This window comes from Prionailurus bengalensis, chromosome C1 (genome assembly GCF_016509475.1).
Source record: "Prionailurus bengalensis isolate Pbe53 chromosome C1, Fcat_Pben_1.1_paternal_pri, whole genome shotgun sequence".
In the NCBI taxonomy this organism is placed as follows: domain Eukaryota; kingdom Metazoa; phylum Chordata; class Mammalia; order Carnivora; family Felidae; genus Prionailurus; species Prionailurus bengalensis.
Genome location: NC_057345.1, coordinates 168,700,605 through 168,718,607, shown reverse-complemented (window position 1 = coordinate 168,718,607; position 18,003 = coordinate 168,700,605). Strand labels below are relative to the sequence as shown.

At 34.3% G+C, this 18,003-nt stretch overlaps 1 protein-coding gene across 3 annotated transcripts in view; it reads left to right on the top strand.

The window, feature by feature from the left end:
* The window catches only part of CWC22 (CWC22 spliceosome associated protein homolog), a 57,908-nt gene that overhangs the window by 34,959 nt on the left and 4,946 nt on the right, over positions 1–18,003 (top strand). For 2 of the 3 annotated variants that reach the window (XM_043577201.1, XM_043577202.1), the window contains exons 12-19: positions 3,395–3,499; positions 4,876–4,957; positions 9,154–9,214; positions 13,218–13,295; positions 13,967–14,119; positions 15,796–15,923; positions 17,440–17,541; positions 17,637–17,857. In XM_043577201.1, coding sequence (XP_043433136.1) covers positions 3,395–3,499; positions 4,876–4,957; positions 9,154–9,214; positions 13,218–13,295; positions 13,967–14,119; positions 15,796–15,923; positions 17,440–17,541; positions 17,637–17,857 — 930 coding nt within the window. Of the gene's footprint in view, positions 1–3,394; positions 3,500–4,875; positions 4,958–9,153; positions 9,215–13,217; positions 13,296–13,966; positions 14,120–15,795; positions 15,928–17,439; positions 17,542–17,636; positions 17,858–18,003 lie in introns of those variants that run through there. The other variant, XM_043577204.1, reaches the window with a different exon arrangement.

Genomic DNA, 18,003 nt, shown 5'->3' with positions numbered 1-18,003 from the left:
TAATTACAATTTTATGAGTTCCATTTCCCTCAAGCTGTGATTTTGTGTGAGAAGTACTTACTGTTCTGAAATCTCTCAGGAAGCAAGCAGACAGCCTAGAGCTCTGTCACTGCCTGCATTTCCTATTTTAGTCATTTGGAAGTAGAATGAAATAGCAAGTAAAGTGTAAGCAGCTTCACATTTCTATACGCTATTCTACAAATCTGGTTCAATAAATAGATTTCTCTTCTTAGGTACCAGGTTCCTAGGGGCATTTCACTGCAACGGCCAGATTCCTTTTGCTATTATAATTTAGTTTCTAAACATGGAGAATTCCTTGGACCCATTTTGCCTTCTTTTCTTATGAACTTGCTTTTCTACAGTATCCCTCAAAGATGCTAAATGGATTTATGGAATTTTTACCATACCTGTTGTTTTTTTTGTTATTGTTTGTTTTTTTTAACTTGGGAACTCTCCATCCGTTTCTTTACGATATCAGCAGTTGGGCAGTGCCAGGAAAGTGGTACTTTCTTTAATTGTAGCACTTTCTTAAACTCTTTGAACTCAAGATCCCTTTCTACTCTTAATGACTACTTTAGGAGACAAAAGAAATTTAAGAAAAATGGCATGTTTCATATATTTTGTACAATTTAATATCTGACTTAATAGGAAATGGATTTTCATATTGTTTGTGTTCAGTCTATTGCAATAGGTTGTTTGGATGTATAGGAAAAAAATTTCGCCTCACAGATAATATGTGGTAGGAAAAGAGAGAAGTATTTTAATAGCCTTTTCAGATAATGTGTATATTCTTCCTTAAGAGTATGCCTGTATTTAAAAGCTAATAGTTTTGGGTGGTTTTGGTTTTTTTTTAATGTTTATTTATTTTGAGAGAGAGAGAGAGAGTGTGCAAGATGGGGAGGAGCAGAGAGAGAAGGAGAAATAGAAGGAGAGAATTCCAAGCAGGCTCCATGCTGTGGGCACAGAACCCAAAGTGGGGCTCAGTCACATGAACCATAAGATCATGACCTGACCCGAAATCGAGAATCGGACACTTAATTGAGTAAGTTACCCAGGTGCCCCCAAAAGCTGATAGTTTCTTAAAGATTAATTGAAATGTGAAACCTGAAACAGTATTCATGAATTTTCATACTCTATTACATTAAAATCCCCTGGCATATCACTTTGAATGGATCTTTTACCCATGCATGATTTCATAACATGCTCCACTGATCATTTGGGAAATAGCAATTCACGCAGTTATGCATATCTTCCAAGTGTTAACATGTTAACATTATCAAAATTAAATTAGCACAGTATCAAGAAATCACATTTATTAATATTGCCACCTGTCTTACCAGAGAACTCTGAGTATTGGGAAACTGTCAAGCTCACAAGAATGGATACGAGTTTTCTAAAACTCTAATTTTCTCTTGAGAATTCTGATTTTATCATGGGGGTAAATATTTTTAATTGTTTTCCTTGAAGTGACAGTCTCACTTTGTTTATATTTGAGAAAATGTCTGACAGAATGCCTAACAACTAACGTCAGCCATTCTGTCAAGTAAAAATGAAAAATGTAGCGAATTCCCATGGCAGGTCAAGCAGTCACATAGGTGCTTTTCTCTAAGATAACCATCACCATTGTGCATCTGTCTTTAACAGAAGGGCCGTACATGAACTTCATGTTTTGTTGTTCATGCCTATATATGCCTACACATAAGGACTGAGATTTAATGAAATGAAATGCCCTTCCTCTTCAAGGGCATTCTTAAGTCAGACTGACTTTTTAAAACCTCCTGCAAGAGCATGGCAGTAAAGAGCACAGTGACTGGTGCAGTTTGGTGCCTTGATTTGTGCTCAGGTTGCAGTGGTTTCAACCCCCATTGCTTTTGGACCACTGTAGATGTCAGCACAGTGAAAAGGCAGATAATGTCTTTGTATTGTTATGAAAACAATTTTGACCTCGCAGACCACCTGACAGGCCTCACTGACCCCTAAGGGACTCACAGAGCATACTTTGAAACCACTGCTTCATTCAGTTAATGAAATCCAATTGTCATTGCCTAAGTGATTTCAGTAAGTAGATTCTAAAATGGAGAGATGAGGAGAGGATGATGTAAACGACTAGACAATTCATTTGACCTTCATTCTTTCATAAAATGTTCTAGAACTGGCATTAAAAAAATGGCCACAGCAGGAAGTGGGCACAGCTTTAGTAATTAGCACCTTAGAGTGACCCAGGTGCACTTGTGTTTTAGGTCTTACAGCATTTGGGAAAACAGCAGGAGTGCCTGTCTTCCTACTATTGAATGCTAAATAGTTTCCTCTCTTAAAAGTCTGTCTAAGCCACATTATGTAATAGGAAACTAGACACATTAGATTATTACTTGAAGTCACATTTGTTAGAAGTATTCTTGGGATTTGTGTGTCAGCTAAGGATTGAATGACACCTCTTCATTTTAATAAAATGATTTATTTTTTAAGATAGGAAGTTTTCTGCTAACATTAAGTGTTATATGTAGCTCCTGATTTATAGTGCTCAGTTAAATATAAGAAAGTAGAATTTTCCTAAAAATAAGTTCACCCCAAAACTTTATATTAAAATCTCTGATTGTACTAGAAATGCAAAAGTGAAGTATTAGCCAGGTTTGTAAAATCTTTTATCTGATTAATAGAGGACACCATTGGGCAAAATACAATTTTAGTTTTTGTCATTTGTTAACTATTAATATGGTGACTGGACCCACGTATTGTCTGATTTACATCACTGTTTTCATTTCCTTCTGAAGGTGAGTTGTATTTTAAGATGCAATTTTCCAGTGAAGCGCTTATCTTACTAGTTTTTTTTTTTTAAGGCTTTTAAACTTCTGTTTCTGTTTACATATGGAAAGTCTTTAGATTAATTGTAATGTTCTATTTAAGTATACATAAGAATAAAAATCTCATCACTGTTTATTTAAAGTAAACACTAAATTATGCAATTATTTTTTCTTCGTTCTTCATCTTTCACAAAACATTCTTACCCTAAATTCTTTTTTTCTAGATCTAGCCTTAGCTTTTTATAGTAGACGATCTCTTTTTTGATGCTGAACTATTATTTTGACTCCAGTGTACCTGTTTCCATTCATAATTTATTTTTCCAGTGGTCTTGCTGTTTTGGAAAACCTTCATCTACTATTTCTTTGTTCTTTTCATCCCTTCCTTATCTTATGACCATTTTCTAGCTGGCAGAAGAATGATACATACGGCTCTCTGACCACCTAGGCAATAACATAGGCCTGGGTGATCATCTTTGTTGGGTGGTAAACTGGAACAACACTATGGATTTCGGCCAACTGAGAATTATCTTCTCAGAATGAGATTCATGTGTATCACTTGCTCACTGATATTTTCCTATACTTTGTTCTGGTAGAAATTCTTGATGAAGGAGATAGTGACTCAAACACAGACCAAGATGCTGGAAGTAGTGAAGAGGAAGAGGAAGAAGAAGAGGAAGAGGGAGAAGAAGATGAAGAAGGTAAAAGTGTAGCTCATTCAAATAATACTGTAAAATATTCTGAAATTAAATTAATTTTAATGTAATCCTCTAAAATAAATTAGGATTTTTCATTAAATTTATTTATTATTTATGTATTATATTATTTAATTTATTAAACTAACATTATCCTCTAAAATTAATTATAAATTAATTCTAATGTAATCTCTAAAATAAAATCTGTGGAGGCCTGGGAATTGCTACTGGCATCTGGTAGCTGGAGGCTAGGGATGCTGTTAAACATACTACAAGTCATAAGACTGCCCCCCAGGACAGATTATTATCTAGCCAGTAATGTCAGTATTACTAAGGTTGAAAACTCTGCTCTAAAAGTATTAAACAAGGAAATCATTTTTTTAATATCAGCATAATTTTAATTTGACATTTTATGCATGTGACTATAAACTGTGAAAAAGATGCATTCATGTTGAGTGCATGTGATTTCTGCAACCCTGGCATGAATGTGACACATGAAAGTGATGAGATATTTTCTATTCATTTTGGCAAAATAGAGTGGGGAGGCCAGAAGCTGTGTTTGCACAGAGCAGGCATGATCTTCTTTAGCTTTGATTGCTTTATTTCACAGAAAAGTAAGCTCAGAACTTTAGTTTGGTTAAGTCTCAGTTAAAACATCAGAACGTACATACACTGGTCATTATTTACTTATATTACATACTTGAAAATATTAAAAGTATGTCTTTTCCTTCTAAGACACAATGCATTTTAGCTCTGTCTTGAAGTGTAATTAGTTTTCTACAACATATTTTATAAAAGTAAATTCAATTTTTCCAGTGTCTTTCTTATTTAAAATGTTTCCTAACTACCTGTGTACTACATTTACTTCAGAATTTTTGCTTCATGTGAAAATACTGTTCAGATAAAAAGAAATATTTCTAAGAGAAGTTTCCATGAATTAGATGAGACAATTTTGATAAATAAACATATTTAAAATGGACCCATCCAGTCTGTCATGATAATCCAGTGTTCTCTGAAACTGAATTTCTACCTGTAAATTACAGTTCTTCCAAATTGTCATGTTTATAACTCTAGAAATAGTATCTTAGCAAACAATACCATGAGCGCTGCCTTTTATAGTGTCTAAATGAGCAAGTGGCACAGAAACAAAAATAATATTTCTGGCTTGATTCTGGACTTCTTTGAACTGACACAAGTTATTAAAATACTCTAAGATATGACAAAAGACTAGAAATGGTTACTTTGAACTCCGCAGAAGAGAGTAGTATTATTATTAAACTAGATTCTAAATATTTATGAAAAATTATTATGTAGAGATACATGTACATTTCTTCACATTTATTTTTGTAGTTTTGTAATTGGTTATGTTTAATTTCTTTCAGGACAAAAAGTGACTATTCATGACAAAACAGAAATCAATCTAGTCTCATTTCGTCGTACAATTTATCTTGCTATTCAGTCAAGGTAAGATACTGTAGCTCTGTTGATCCTTGCTTTTCACAGGAGATGGAAAAGAAGATGAAATTTTTAGTATCTGATAACAGAAAACTAGATACCATTTCAGGGATTCTCAAACTACCTGCCCAACTTCATAGATCCCTACTGTTGGTTCTTTGATTCAAAAGAAAATTATCTTTTCTTATTTGGAAGGTCTATTCATGTTACATAATTAAACAGAGTTCTTTTAACTGTCATTCCTCATAGTTAAATATAACTAATAAAAACCTGAAAACAACTCTATATTATAGAGCTGGCACAGTATATAATTGTGTAGTAGAAATTTAGTATTTTTTTAATTTGGTTTCTAATTCTGATTCTAAGCAGAGAAACACTGTTATGATAACTTTTGGATACTGACTTGCCGTGCAGATGGAAATGAATATAAATAGAAATAGGAATTAGGAGGTTTTGAGGACCCTTTGAAGTAATGTTAAGTAAGAACTACTATGATGTCATACGAATATCCTATTCCCTTTGAAGGCTGAGTTTGGTTTTGAAGAGAAATAAATGAAATATGAAATGCTTAGTACATCTGTCGTTTTTTATGCGAATCAACCTATTGATTTAATGGGCACAGTGTTTACATTTTACACTGGAGGATGAATGTTTTCTCAGTTTTGTTTTCTTACTAGGTTTTGTATATTTCCATTTCATATGATGTAATAGCAAAAATGATTCATACGTAGGAGTCATCCTGTTTTTATTCTGTCTGAAAACTTTTTGGCTTAGATTCATCTTCAGAAAGAAAAATGTTAAAAAGCAAAACATTGGCTAGAAATATTTTTGGTTTATCCTTACCTATTTCTTTGCCTCTCAAATGAAAGAAAAACTATTAAATATTTTTTCATACAAACTTAAAATAGAAAAATGAGGAGTTTTTGTTACAGATAAAAATTCTTAGAGTTTGACCTTTCATTTATCCTTTTTTACAAATTCAACAGTAATCACTTGTAAACAGTAGATTCACTGCTTTAATATTGCTGTTAACATTAATTTTGAAAGAGTTACAGTGGAGCTCTTTGAATAATTATTTAAATAAAACTGTTTTTTTTAGCTTACCAAACCTTGATAATCCTTGAATCACATGAAATATTTGAACAAGGAAGCATTAGGTCACAGTCACAATTACAGAGTGGTAAGAACTCTAGTAACAGCAATACTGTATTATATGTTAGTATTTGTTAAGAGTTTTGAGCCCCCAAATGCCAAGTAAAAATAATTTATTTATAACAAAATTTGCGTATAACAAAATGTACTTAATTAAAAGCTCATACAAATTTTAGGAAAGAACCACACAGACTTCAGCAGAAAGGTGTTTAAAGGACATGGTTGAGGGATTCATGTAATGGGATCCTGAAACATAAAGTTATCAAATAAATATCACTCTAGAACAATAAATGCTATTGTTGGTCATTAAAACAGCAAAGCGATTTACTTTGGTTTTTTTCCCAAAGCAACAGTACTCAGTACTAATGATTTTAGTGAGATACATATAAACATCGGTGGGAATTTAAAGGGATACACTGTCTGCGGAAAGCCTTTTGGTAACGTGAATCAAGGACTTAGTGTCCATGCCGTTAGACAATCCTTTTTCATAAAAGGATGTTTTTCTTAAAGATATACATACTGACAGAGAATTACAGAGAGAATTGTTCAATATGGAAAAAAAAAGAGACCATCTTGTCCAATATAAATAACAAAATGTCCAGTTTATGCCACCATTGAAAATCAGGCTAGTGGGGAATTGTTGCTGATTTGGGCAAGTGGTCTGACTTAATGTTCAGTGGGGAAAAAACTGTATACTGTATAGTACTGTACCAGTAGTATTTTCTTCACTGTTTCAATAGGTAGGCAGATTCTAGAAGTAGTATATAACATCTCAACAGTGGTTGTCTTGAGAGGAAATTGGATTGTAGACTTTTTGTGTCTACTTTTTCCAGTTTTTTTTAGTCTTACATTGATAGTAAACCAATCTATACAAAATATAAATTAAGAATGGAATATAACTTATCAAGTCAGATGGCAGTGAGGGCATCATACAGTTTGCTTTCGGAAATCTTGTAAACAAAACTAAGGTCGGACAGCTGAACTGTGTGGTGATTTTATTGTTTTTATTTCTTTCCTTTTAGACTTGTTGACTGATCTCACCAGTATTCTTTTTATCATCTTGTTACTATCCTGGTTCCTAAATGACCCTCTCTCATTGACACAAAACATAAAACAACACCATTGGTTTTGTTATTGAAAAGTAGACATTCCTGTTTATTCTTGCTTTCAAATGATGTTCCACTCTGATTTTGCATTTTTGAAGCTGTAGCATTAGAAGGAGGTGGGACTGTCGTTGCCCATCAGAGTTTCTTAGGTTGGAAACATCAACAAAACCATTTGTAAACACAGCTTGAAAACTAGTATCATGTGAAATCTTTTTTTCAACGTTTATTTATTTTTGGGACAGAGAGAGACAGAGCATGAACGGGGGAGGGGCAGAGAGAGAGGGAGACACAGAATCGGAAACGGGCTCCAGGCTCTGAGCCATCAGCCCAGAGCCTGACGCGGGGCTCGAACTCACGGACCGCGAGATCGTGACCTGGCTGAAGTCGGACGTTTAACCGACTGCGCCACCCAGGCGCCCCTGAAATCTTTTTTTCTGTACCCTTCCCTCAATACTTATTTGTGTTAAACCTGAAATTCATTTGATTTAGCAACCTAAGATAACTGAAATATCAAACTTAGTTCATTTAATATTCACGTTTAGTGTAACTTCAAAACAATCTTGATATGGGGAGTCACCAAATACTTTTAAAATAAAGCAAGAAGGAAAAGAGTCTATCATACAGTTAATTTTCTCCCTGGTACTTACTAGATAAAAGGACAGTTGTAAAATATTTTCCTTGACTACTTATTTTTCAGAAATTTCATAGGTTTATTCCTGCATACTAATTCTGTTTCTTGAGGAAAATTAAAACTAGAAAAGAAAACAGTGTCTTTCAAAATACTTTTTGGTAATACTGCTATATTCTTGAAGTTTATCAACTGTAGTTTAATGTTTTTTAAAAATTTTTTTTTTCAACATTTATTTATTTTTGGGACAGAGACAGAGCATGAACGGGGGAGGGGCAGAGAGAGAGGGAGACGCAGAATTGGAAACAGGCTCCAGGCTCTGAGCCATCAGCCCAGAGCCCGACGCGGGGCTCGAACTCACAGACTGCGAGATCGTGACCTGGCTGAAGTCGGACGCTTAACCGACTGCGCCACCCAGGCGCCCCGATTAATGTTTTAATCTTAGTGCTAGATATTTAATATTTCCCATTGCAAAAGCTCTTTTTGATATATTTCTTTTTTCTTTATAGTTTTTTTCTTAATTCCATTACATTGTACCATACACAGTTATTACTCTGTTGTGCTTATGAAGCTCAATAAGTATCAGAAACTAAGGAATACAAAGGAATTATAAAACTAAATTCATAATCATTCTGATTATTTTATCCTGATGTTATCAAAAGAATAAAGGTTGAACATTCTGCAAAAAGTACAAATACATTAGCATTATTCCTAAATTGAATTCACATTGAATTTGATAATTCTCTTAAGCATATTAGAATTATTTTTACTGCAACTTATATGGCATAAAAGCAGTTTTTTTCCTTGTAAGTGATTCTGGTTATTTACTATTTTTATACTTAGTTTTTGAAAATGTAACACAAAAGCACTGTGTTTGAGTATGAATCAAGATAACTTGTAAATGTGGTGATTAAGCCCTAGATGTCATGATGGGCTCTGGAGCATCTTTATCTCTTCCTGACTTGGGTCAGAGATAAGTGCAAGTAGTTAGCAGTGTAATAAAATTTGTCCACTTTCTATCTATATGTTTGCCTGTTCTGGGCATTTTATATAAATGGAATCCTACTGTATGTGGTCTTTTATATCTGACTTTTTCCACTTAGCATAATTCAGAGTTCATCCATGTTGTAGTATGTCTCAATACTTCATTCTTTGTAGAATTAAGAGCTATGTCTTTTGTTTATACACAATAGAGTACTGTGAAGTTACTGTAAAAAACTTATTTAAAACAATTATTAAAGTAAGATCCTTTTTTTTATAAAACATAGTTCAACTATGCTGCAAGTTTTTAACCTATTGTGTCTGTTTTATCTCTACAGCTTAGATTTTGAAGAATGTGCTCACAAATTGCTGAAAATGGAGTTTCCTGAAAGCCAAACAGTAAGTTGATGTTTTTTTCTTCTATTAGGAAATAATATAGTTTATAAAAATGTTTAAAGCAGTTCATAGGTTTTATGAATTGAAATAACTCAGTATTGGATATTCTGTTCTTAATGTAGTTATTCTAAAATTTTAAAGTAACTTGAAACTTAGTCCTAGGGTGTTTCATAAGTGCTACTCATTGCAATGAATTAAATGGGCTGCTTAGGGGCGCCTGGGTGGCGCAGTCGGTTAAGCGTCCGACTTCAGCCAGGTCACGATCTCGCGGTCCGTGAGTTCGAGCCCCGCGTCAGGCTCTGGGCTGATGGCTCGGAGCCTGGAGCCTGTTTCCGATTCTGTGTCTCCCTCTCTCTCTGCCCCTCCCCCGTTCATGCTCTGTCTCTCTCTGTCCCAAAAATAAATAAATAAACATTGAAAAAAAAAAAATTACTTTTAAATGGGCTGCTTAAATGGGATGTGGGGGAAAAGGAAGAAGTCTGTCAGAACCACTACACATTACATGAGTTTCTGAGTGGTTGCCTATAAATCAAATAGGTGGCCTAAATACAATAAGAAATGTGTTCCTTAGTGAATTGCTTAGCCCATCTACTTAATGTGCTCAAGCATTCTTTTGTGGTAGAAATTATAAAGGTCACCATACATGTTATTACATTACTTTAATTGTATATGGAAGAATCTGTGTCATTTTTTTTCATTCATTAATTCAGCAGTCTATGTTTACCATATACTACATGTCAGACACTCTACAAGGTGTCAGGGATTCAGTGGTCCATAAAGTACATATTAGCCCCCTCTTAGTCCATGGGACTCATAGTCTTATAACTCCGTATACTTCACTGTTCAAAGTATCATGGAACCCTAATGCCAAAGATAGTAAAGACTGGATTGAGTAGATTATCTTGGGTTTTTTTGCTAGTTGCATTCTTGTGTATGTTGCTCCCTGCCCATCTGCATTTTAAATCCTTGGAACCTGAGCCAAGGCTTTTAGGGTTTTGTTCTTCACATCTTGCTTTACATGTGGTAGACCCAGCAGAGATGCCAGAGTGAATATATCAACTGTAGGCAGTTTTGTTTCTAGTTCTAAAAGATCTTGTCTATCTGAGCTGTTACCATTAGGTGTGAGTGCTTTGTCTTAAGGCTTTAAATATGGTCTGTTATGGGGATTGGCAGACTGTAGCCCAGGCCCACTGCCCATTTTTGTAAATAAAATTTTAGTGGAATACAGCCATGCCCATTGGTTGGTGGATCATGTATAGTTGTTTTCACCCTATAGCAGCAGAATTCACTAGTTGCAACAGCGACCGTATGGCCTCTAAAGCCTAAAATATTTACTATTTGGCCTATGATAGAAAAAGTTTACCAACCTTTTTTCTAGATTATAGATTTCTTCTTGAAATGCCATGGTACGTAATTTTGAGATGAAATTATTTTTTTCAAATTTAAAAAGTTCTTTTTTCTCTCTTAAAGTTTATTTTTTGGTATATTAATAACAGTATACCTATTTGTACCCTGGGTGTACCTGATGTGTCACCATTGAAAGGAAATAAATTAGGGAATTAACCTTTAAAATTATAATTGAAACTGAAATTACTATATGATCTTGTCACATTATTTGAGGAGTATAATTAAGTCTTTATACGTTTTATTAATACTAATTCAGAGGATAGTTGTTCTAGAACTAACCTCAACATATTTTGATAGCATTTGGAAGAATGTCTTAGTACATCTATTTTCATGCACTCAAAAGACTCTCCTGAAATTGCTATAATATTTAATTAAAATGTTAAAATATTTAATTATTCTAAGCCACAGGGAATAACTCTTATAATTGCATTTAGTCTAGGGAAGAAAGTAATTTGTTTTGCAAGTAGCACTGGCTTTATTAGCAATGCTATCAGTGTATTACTATGTTATATTGTTTAAAACCTGATTAACTGTTATGTTACTGTAAAATACAATGTTGGTAGAAAGAGTTGAAAATGCATTTTAATATCAAATTAACATAATATGGCAGAACTCAGAAAAGCCTTATTTTAACTTTTTACTACTATATTAAAATTTTGACATAGTACATCTTTTCAGAACTTACACATTGAGAAGCATTTTATTTAATTGAGGTAACTTCTGAGTAATCATAAAAAATAATAATTTAGCAATGTAATGACATCTAAAAATATCCTCATATTGTGAATTAAGGCCTTTGAGTAGAGTGTTTTATAAGTAGACTATCAACTTCTAGAGCAGCGTGGTCCAATAGAACTTTCTGCAATGATGAAAATATTTATATTCTACACTGTCTAGTACAGTAGCCACTAGTCACATACGGATTTTGAGTACTTGAAAATGTGACTAGTGTGACCGAAGAATGGAAATTTTATGTAATGTTAAGTAATGCAACTAATTAGCTACATACAGCTAGGGGCTACCATGCTAGTTGAAAATATAAAGGTAAAATTAAATAGAAGTAAAAATGAACTGAATGGGTATATGTTATATTTTGTAGGCTGGCTTTCCATTTATAGAAAGCAGGTATATTACAGTTACTATATTTGGAAAAAATAATTTTTAACTTTTTGATAAATGTCTTGTAGAAAAAGATACTTAATCACTACTACAACAGTGGTCAGAGAATGAATATATGCCTATTTTCATTTTGTCTCCAATGATGTGTCCGTGTTGTCTGAGTTTCATCATCAGTGAAATTGATACAGTTTGAATATTTGGATATTTCATTTGAGTATTTTAAAATTATAAATCATTTGTGATGATGGTATTTCCGGTCCTGGATTTACTCTTGCATTTATTAGTTCAAGAGAATTTTTTTTCCCCCAAATAATTTTTTTTAACGTTTATTCATTTTTTGAGAGCTAGAGAGAGAAAGAATGCTAGTGAGGGAGGGACAGAGAGAGAGGGAGACACACAATCTGAAGCAGGCTTCAGGCTCTGAACTGTCAGCACAGAGCCCAATGCAAATCCCGAACCCATGAACCAAGAGATCATGACCTGAGCCAAAGTTGGACGCTTAACTGTCTGAGCCACCCAGGCACCCATAGTTCAACAGAATTTTTATACAGGAATTTTCAAAGCACAAAAATAGCTGATTGGCAATATATTATTCCAGCAGTTATGGAATGATTTGATCTATTTGTATAGATTTGTCAATAGATCTATATGTATAACATTTATTTTGAGGCTAGCAAATCCAACCACAGAGGTGTTTTTTTCTTTATTCTTTTAAATACATTTCTTGTTGGGGCGCCTGGGTGACTCAGCCAGTTAAGCGTCCAACTTCAGCTCAGGTCATGATCTCACAGCTTGCGAGTTCGAGCCCCACGTCGGGCTCTGTGCTGACAGCTCAGAGCCTGGAGCCTGCTTCAGATTCTGTGTCTCCCTCTCTCGTTGCCCCTCCTCTGCTCACATTCTGTCTCTCCCTCTCTCTCAAAAAAATAAACATAAAAAAAATTAAATACATTTTTTCTTTATTAACCAGAATGTCATTTAAGTTAATGTTGTAGCTATACTTATTTATGCCTAAATAAAGACTCATCTTCTACCTTTTCCATACTAATTAAATATATTCTTAAGAATTGAGTTTAAAGGTATGTAACTAAACCTGTCAGGTGGTATATTGATGATCTGTATTTTAAAAAATTTTGTGTAGGATCTTTTTAGAATATAGTCTATTCAATCTTTTCTTGGTGTATCTTTTTCATATAGTAGATTTTATTGAAGTGGTTCATACTTAATTTGAATTGAGAATTTTATAATCTAATTAGCATAGATGACCTTGGAAACTGTCAGCCAGACTGAAGGCTTTGAAAAACTATAGGCCTGACATAGATTGAATTTTTTATTTTGTCTTAATAACTTAAGCTCACAAAGCTTAGGAAATTTTGTGTGTTTAAAATCTTATTTAAAAATTCAGGCTGTCTCTATCATATTGATAAATTATAGCATGGATTCATTGTATTTTGAATCATTAATGAATTTTTTTTCCAAATAGAAAGAACTCTGCAACATGATACTTGATTGTTGTGCCCAACAAAGGACCTATGAAAAATTTTTTGGCTTATTAGCTGGGGTGAGTTCCAGCCTCATTTTTCTTGTTGGAATTTAATAGCATCACTAAGGGAATCCTTAACATGAATATTGTGAATTACTGTGTCTTCTTTGTGGTCTGGTCTAATACAATAGCATATCTCTGATAAAATCTCGTTGCTCTTCCCTTCCTCACGTTTCCTACCCTGTGTAGTTTCCTCCTTTCCTACTTCATTTTGTGGTGCCTTAACATTGCATAGGTCTCTTCCAGAACTTTTTGAGATTCTATATGCTTTGTAACAATTTCCCAAAGAGGACAATTAAATGTTGCCTTTTCAAAATCTCAAAGCTGTTTTTGAAGTCAAGTGCATGTTCAGGCAGCACAAATAGATCATGAGTTAAAATAAGTTTTTAAATCTAAACTCTACCCACAGAGAAATATATTTGTATACTATGCAAATGTATGTGTCTATGATAAGATACTTGTATAATTTTGTTTTAGCATATAAATCCCAAGTAAATAGGGATGATATATATTATCCTTTTTTTTTTTTTTGAGCATTCTGTCATACAGCACAAAAAGATTGTGTAATGTGATGTATAAAAGATTTACTAATTTTTGATTCAATAAATTTAGGAGGATCTGATATACTCATAATGGTATTGACAGTCAACTTTTAGTAGTACTGACATTCAATTTTTTTTATTTATTAGCGATTTTGCATGCTAAAAAAAGAATACATGGAATCCTTTGAAAGTATATTCAAAGAACAATATGATACCATCCATCGCTTGGAAACAAACAAATTGAGAAATGTTGCTAAGATGTTTGCTCACCTTTTATACACTGATTCACTTCCATGGAGTGTAAGTAGATGGATCGATATTTATACTTCCTTCCTAATCCTGTTATTCTCAAGTAGGTATTAAGTATAGTATAGCCGTACTTTTCCTATGTAGGAAATGTACTTTAAAATGAAATGTATAGTTGGGGTGCCTGGGTGGCTTAGTCGGATAGGCATCCAACTTCAGCTCAGATCATGATCTCACGGTTAGTGAGTTCAAGCCCTGCGTCGGGCTCTGTGCTGACAGCTCGGAGCCTGGAGCCTGCTTTGGATTCTGTGTCTCCCTCTCTCTTTCTGCCCCTCCCCCAGCTCATGCTCTGTCTCTCTCTCAAGAGTAAATAAACATTAAAAAAAAAAAAAAATTTAAATGAAATATATACCAAACTTTTACTGTAATGGCACTCTTTGAGGCTATATTCAGATAACATGAGATCGAGAAGCTAAGTAAATAACATGAGTGTTAAGAAATACAACCCGGGGTGATATTAACAGTTCAAACATCACGGTGCTTTTTAAAAGTGATAGCTAGTGGTGTTTTCAGGGAAAACAATAGATTTTTGTCTTCTCTGTGTGTGCACACATGCATGCACACTCATATACCACATACATCTTACTTTGGTGGTCATGTATCATGTAGCCATAGTTATTTAGAACAAGATAAGATATTCTTGATACAGAAATGTACACTGGATTGGAATTTGAAATGCATTCATGAAGCTGGCATTTATTGTACAACCTCTGTTCGTCCAACAACCATTCATTTAGTTACTAGATAAGAGCCTAGTCACTTGAGAGAGATAATGGGCATCCAGAGTGAATTATTTATGGTCTCTGCTTTCATAGAAATATATAAGGTAAGGTATGCCCATAGTGCTAATATAAAATAAAAAGTGATAGGTTATGAGAAAAGTGAAATTGAAAGAAGGAAATTACATCCAAGAGGAAAGAAAGAAAAGGATCACACTGTGGAATATGACAACCTGATGATAGAATGAAGCAACAAAGTGAGCTCATAAACATTGGATGGACTGTTGTAATACTGTAGGTACTAAACATGTCTAGCTGTACTAATAGGCATTTTGTGAGCAGACGTAGGAGCCTGATCATAATAATTTTTTTACTTCTTTCTTTTCCCTCTGGGAATGAAAATGAAATCAAGTTTTTAAACAATCGAAGCAAATGGGTTTCTGGAACACAGAACTCATAAAAACTGGAGGTTACTTTTATTTTTATTTGTCCTAAAACCTCTCTCCATGAACTTCCGTTTTTAAGCCTCGATCTTAATATTCAGAACAAGCCATCACTCTTTCTGTCTTTACTCTTGTTGTATATGTCCTATACAAAACTATAGCCTAATGCTCTAAGTGGCAGTTTGCCCCAAACCCTTATACATCCATGTTTTGATGAGTGAGTTTTAGGAGCTAGTAATCTTTGCTTCAGCATTATATACTCATGGCAGAATATATCTCTGCTATAAAAAGCACATTACTCAAGAAAGAAAGAACTCTATTTCTGTAGCATCTTAGCATTATGAAAATTAGCATAGAGAGGTAGTCTTAAACTTTGCCAAGAAGTAATACTTACTAGGACAAAGAAAGATATTCACAGATAATTCTTTAGAGACACTTCAAGTTATCAGTGTTGGTCATTTTGTCTTTTGAACAAAATAAACTTGTCTTTTTTAATTTTAATTTTCAGGTTCTTGAATGTATAAAGCTGAGTGAGGAAACCACTACATCATCCAGTAGAATTTTTGTTAAAATATTTTTCCAAGAATTGTGTGAATATATGGGTCTTCCTAAACTTAATGCAAGATTAAAGGATGAGTAAGTTTATCGTTACGCACTTTTTATTCTTACTGTACTCAGGAATTTTCCTCCATTTTAGCGACATAAGTCCACCCTTAGTCGTAAAAACAAGAGATAAGCCCCTAGGACTTTCTTCATCCATTAGTTACTACTCTGAATCTCATGTTCTGTGGCACAGGACAACATGTAATTTTAGTGATGGATTTTAGTCCCAGTAGAGACAGCACAGAATTAATGCCTCTTTGAATTTAGTTACAACACACAGGATTATTTTGCATGCCCACTGGAGTTTTCCAATAATGAGTGCTTACAGTTTTATTTTCATTTTTAATGCTAATTTTGAACCTTAGAATATTAATTTTTGTGTTATCAGTGGACAATTGTGAATATATACAGATGATTCAGTCATGTAATTGTCCACATTATTACACTGAATTAGGGCCTTATTCCAGGACTGTCGTGTAATCCCTATCCCAGTTTTCTTATTTCCTGTATATTCACATTGCCTCCTGCCACTCGCATTGGCTTCTACTGCATTCACACTACTGAAATCATCCTTTCAGATTTCTTAGTGACTATCTGCCAAATCAAGTACTTTTTCTCAGCCCTCACAGCCCTCACTTCCCAGCCTCCCTTAGACAGTTGACCACTTCCTCACTGTGGCTCCTCACTTTCTTGTCATTCTGCCTTACTCTTCATGGTCTCTGCTCTTCAGCCTCCCTCTCCTCTTCGACACAGTTTCTATTCTGGGCTCAACATGCCCTCTCTGTGCTATTCTGTCTACTCCCCTTGACTTCAGAGACTTACTTATTGGTCTCCATCTACTTCACCAGGTTTATCTCCCCCCTCTCCACAGCCTGCACCAACATTGCTCCACTCGTTCGTACTTCCTTACCTCCAGAGCTAGAAATATACACTCTTGGTCTATCCATCAGACTCTTCCTCGTTCTTATTTGTCAGTTTTTTCTATGAAACAGTTTGTCCTGACTCTGCTGGTTAGTCATTCGGTGTAGCACTCCAAAGGACATGTCCAGACCACCTTGTACTGTTAATGTTTTCTGTTTGTTCCCCTCCATAGAAATAGTAATTACATGCAGTCTTCATCCATCACTTCTTCCTTTTGTTGACGATTTTTCCCCAACCCCCAATGCCATGCATAGTGCTGTGCATGCATCCATGTGGATATATGTATACAACAGAGATTTGTTTTTACTTTGCATTATATACATTCACATACTGTGTGTGTGTGCGTGTGTGTTTGTATATGTTGCACAATATGTGTGTGGTGTATAAAAATGTTTTTAAATCCTCTGTTGTATATTTATAGAAATCAAGTACAGTAAATTATGACTTGACCCTATTCATTTAGATAGCATGTAGTCTAACCTAATAAATGATATAAATCACCTCCTTGATTGTATTTCATTTATTAATTTCGTAATACATAGAAAATCTGAAAAATGACTGTATATGAACTTTGCCTTTTAATCTTCAAGCAATGTGTTCTCTTTGGTTCATTTTTTTCTTCTTTTAGAACCCTACAGCCATTTTTTGAAGGGTTATTACCCCGAGATAATCCAAGAAACACTCGGTTTGCCATCAACTTCTTTACTTCTATAGGACTTGGAGGTTTAACGTAAGGATAATTTTCAGGATTTTTTTTTCATCTTGTAAAGCTATCCCACAGTTGCCTTTGGAGCAAAAACTAACAGAGGTTGTATCTTTAATTAGGGATGAATTGCGCGAGCATCTCAAAAATACACCAAAGGTCATTGTGGCACAGAAACCAGACGTTGAGCCAAATAAATCCTCTCCTTCCTCTTCCTCTTCCGCATCCTCATCTTCAGAGTCTGACTCCTCTGCCTCTGAATCGGACAGCAGTGATAGCAGTTCGGAGTCTTCCAGTGAGGAAAGCGATTCTTCATCCAGCAGTAGTCAGAGCTCTGCCTCAGGTACTGAAACTCATTTATAATTGATTGAGCTCTTTTCTAACAAGTATATTGCTGGTGATGTTTATATACAGTGAGGGAAGAAAATAAGTTGATTGCTTAATTATTTTAGAGTTCAGTTGTTTAAAAGCCACGATTAATAATATAAA